General features: G+C 42.3%; 1 protein-coding gene across 1 annotated transcript; it reads right to left on the bottom strand.

Annotated features, from left to right (window-relative positions):
- Positions 1-632: 632 nt before the first annotated feature.
- On the bottom strand, positions 633-1,118 carry LOC107640119 (uncharacterized). Its single transcript, XM_016343670.1, has one exon. It carries the CDS (start codon positions 1,116-1,118, stop codon positions 633-635), a length of 486 nt encoding a protein of 161 aa, XP_016199156.1.
- Between the last annotated feature and the right edge of the window lie 452 nt (positions 1,119-1,570).

Here is a 1,570-nt window from a genome sequence, read left to right as displayed (position 1 = left end):
CTACTGTCGTGACTCCTGATGATCAGAATCCTCTCATTGGTCCTGTTTAGTTTGCTTTTTACAAGGCCCGACTTGTGGATCCCTTACAAACACCTTTTTTGTATGTTTTTTGCATACATTTGTGGATGCCAGTCCCTTTTCCTAGGGTTTTAGCAACCTTTTTAACAACTTCTTTAAATACTTCATATATATGTGTTGAAGTTGCTATTTTGATTATTTGTGAAGCTTCATAAAGTTTTGTTGCATGCCGGGAGTGATTACCCTTATTTAACTTAGAATCTGTTTTCAAGACCTTTCCATTGTCATACTCGGATGGCCGATCTCTTCTTACAAGTCAGCTATATCAAAACTTAGACTATCAAAACTTAGACTACTAAGGGTGGTAATTTTTTCTTCCCCTAGCCCCTGCTTTGATGCCTCGTTAAAACCCCTTCCAGGAAAACCCTTTTCGAGAAGAAACCATGAAGTCAGAAAAAAGAGTACATTAGGGAGCAAAGTGCGCTTCTACAGTTCTACCTATAATATCTCTTCATGTTGCATGTGTGTCACGACCTTGGGAGCTCGGTTCTGTTTAGGTCAGACACCTTGTAGTAGTCTTTTCCTAAGACTTCAGTTATCTTGAAAGGTCCTTTTCAATTAGCAGCGAGCTTCTCTTCTCCCGACTTGGTTATCCCGATGTCATTTTTTATCAGAACGAGGTCGCTTGTGGTGAATCTTCTCTGAATGACCTTCTTATTGTATCTGGTTGACATTCTTTGCTTTAACGCGGCTTCTCTTATCTGAACTTGTTCTCGGACTTTTGGGAGGAGTTCGAGTTCCTCTTTATGGGCTTGGATGTTTTCTACGTCATCATAGAATCTTGCCCGTGGAATTTGTTCATTGACTTCAACAGGAATTATGGCCTCTACCCCGTATACAAGTCGGAATGGTGTCTCCCCAGTTGTCGGGTGAGGAGTTGTCCGAGAAGCCCACAGGACTTGTGGAAGTTCTTCTGCCCATGCTCTCTTTGCATCTTGTAACCTTTTCTTCAATCCAGCTAATATAACTTTATTTGCTGCTTCTACTTGTCCATTAGCTTGGGGATGCTCCACCGATGTGAACTGATGTTTGATCTTCATACTCGCCACTAAGCTCCTGAAAGTAGAGTCGGTGAACTGAGTACCATTATCTGTGGTGATGGAGTGTGGGACCCCAAACCGAGAAATAATATTCCTATACAGGAATTTTTGGCTTTTTTGGACCGTGATAATAGCCAATGGTTCAGATTCAATCTATTTGATGAAGTAATCCACTCCCATGATAAGGTACTTAACTTGTCCAGGAGCTTGGGAGAAAGGCCCGAGTAGGTCCAACCTCCATTTTGCAAAAGACCATGGGGAGGTTATGCTGATGAGTTATTTAGGAGGAGCGACGTGAAAGTTAGCATGCATCTGACAAGGAGAGCATCTTTTGACAAAATCGATCGCATCTCTTTGTAAGGTCGGCCAATAGAATCCAGCTCGGATTGCTTTTTGGGCTAGTGACCGAGCTCCGAGATGGTTCCCACATATGCCATTGTGTATTTCTTCCA

The sequence above is a fragment of the Arachis ipaensis genome, chromosome B5, assembly GCF_059453495.1.
Source record: "Arachis ipaensis isolate K30076 ecotype BB chromosome B5, ASM5945349v1, whole genome shotgun sequence".
In the NCBI taxonomy this organism is placed as follows: Eukaryota; Viridiplantae; Streptophyta; class Magnoliopsida; order Fabales; family Fabaceae; genus Arachis; species Arachis ipaensis.
This window is presented reverse-complemented; position numbering and strand designations above follow the sequence as displayed.

Excerpts from the sequence above, each read along its gene's own strand:
- LOC107640119 (XM_016343670.1), bottom strand. The coding sequence starts at position 1,118 with ATGAAGATCAAACATCAGTTCACATCGGTGGAGCATCCCCAAGCTAAT.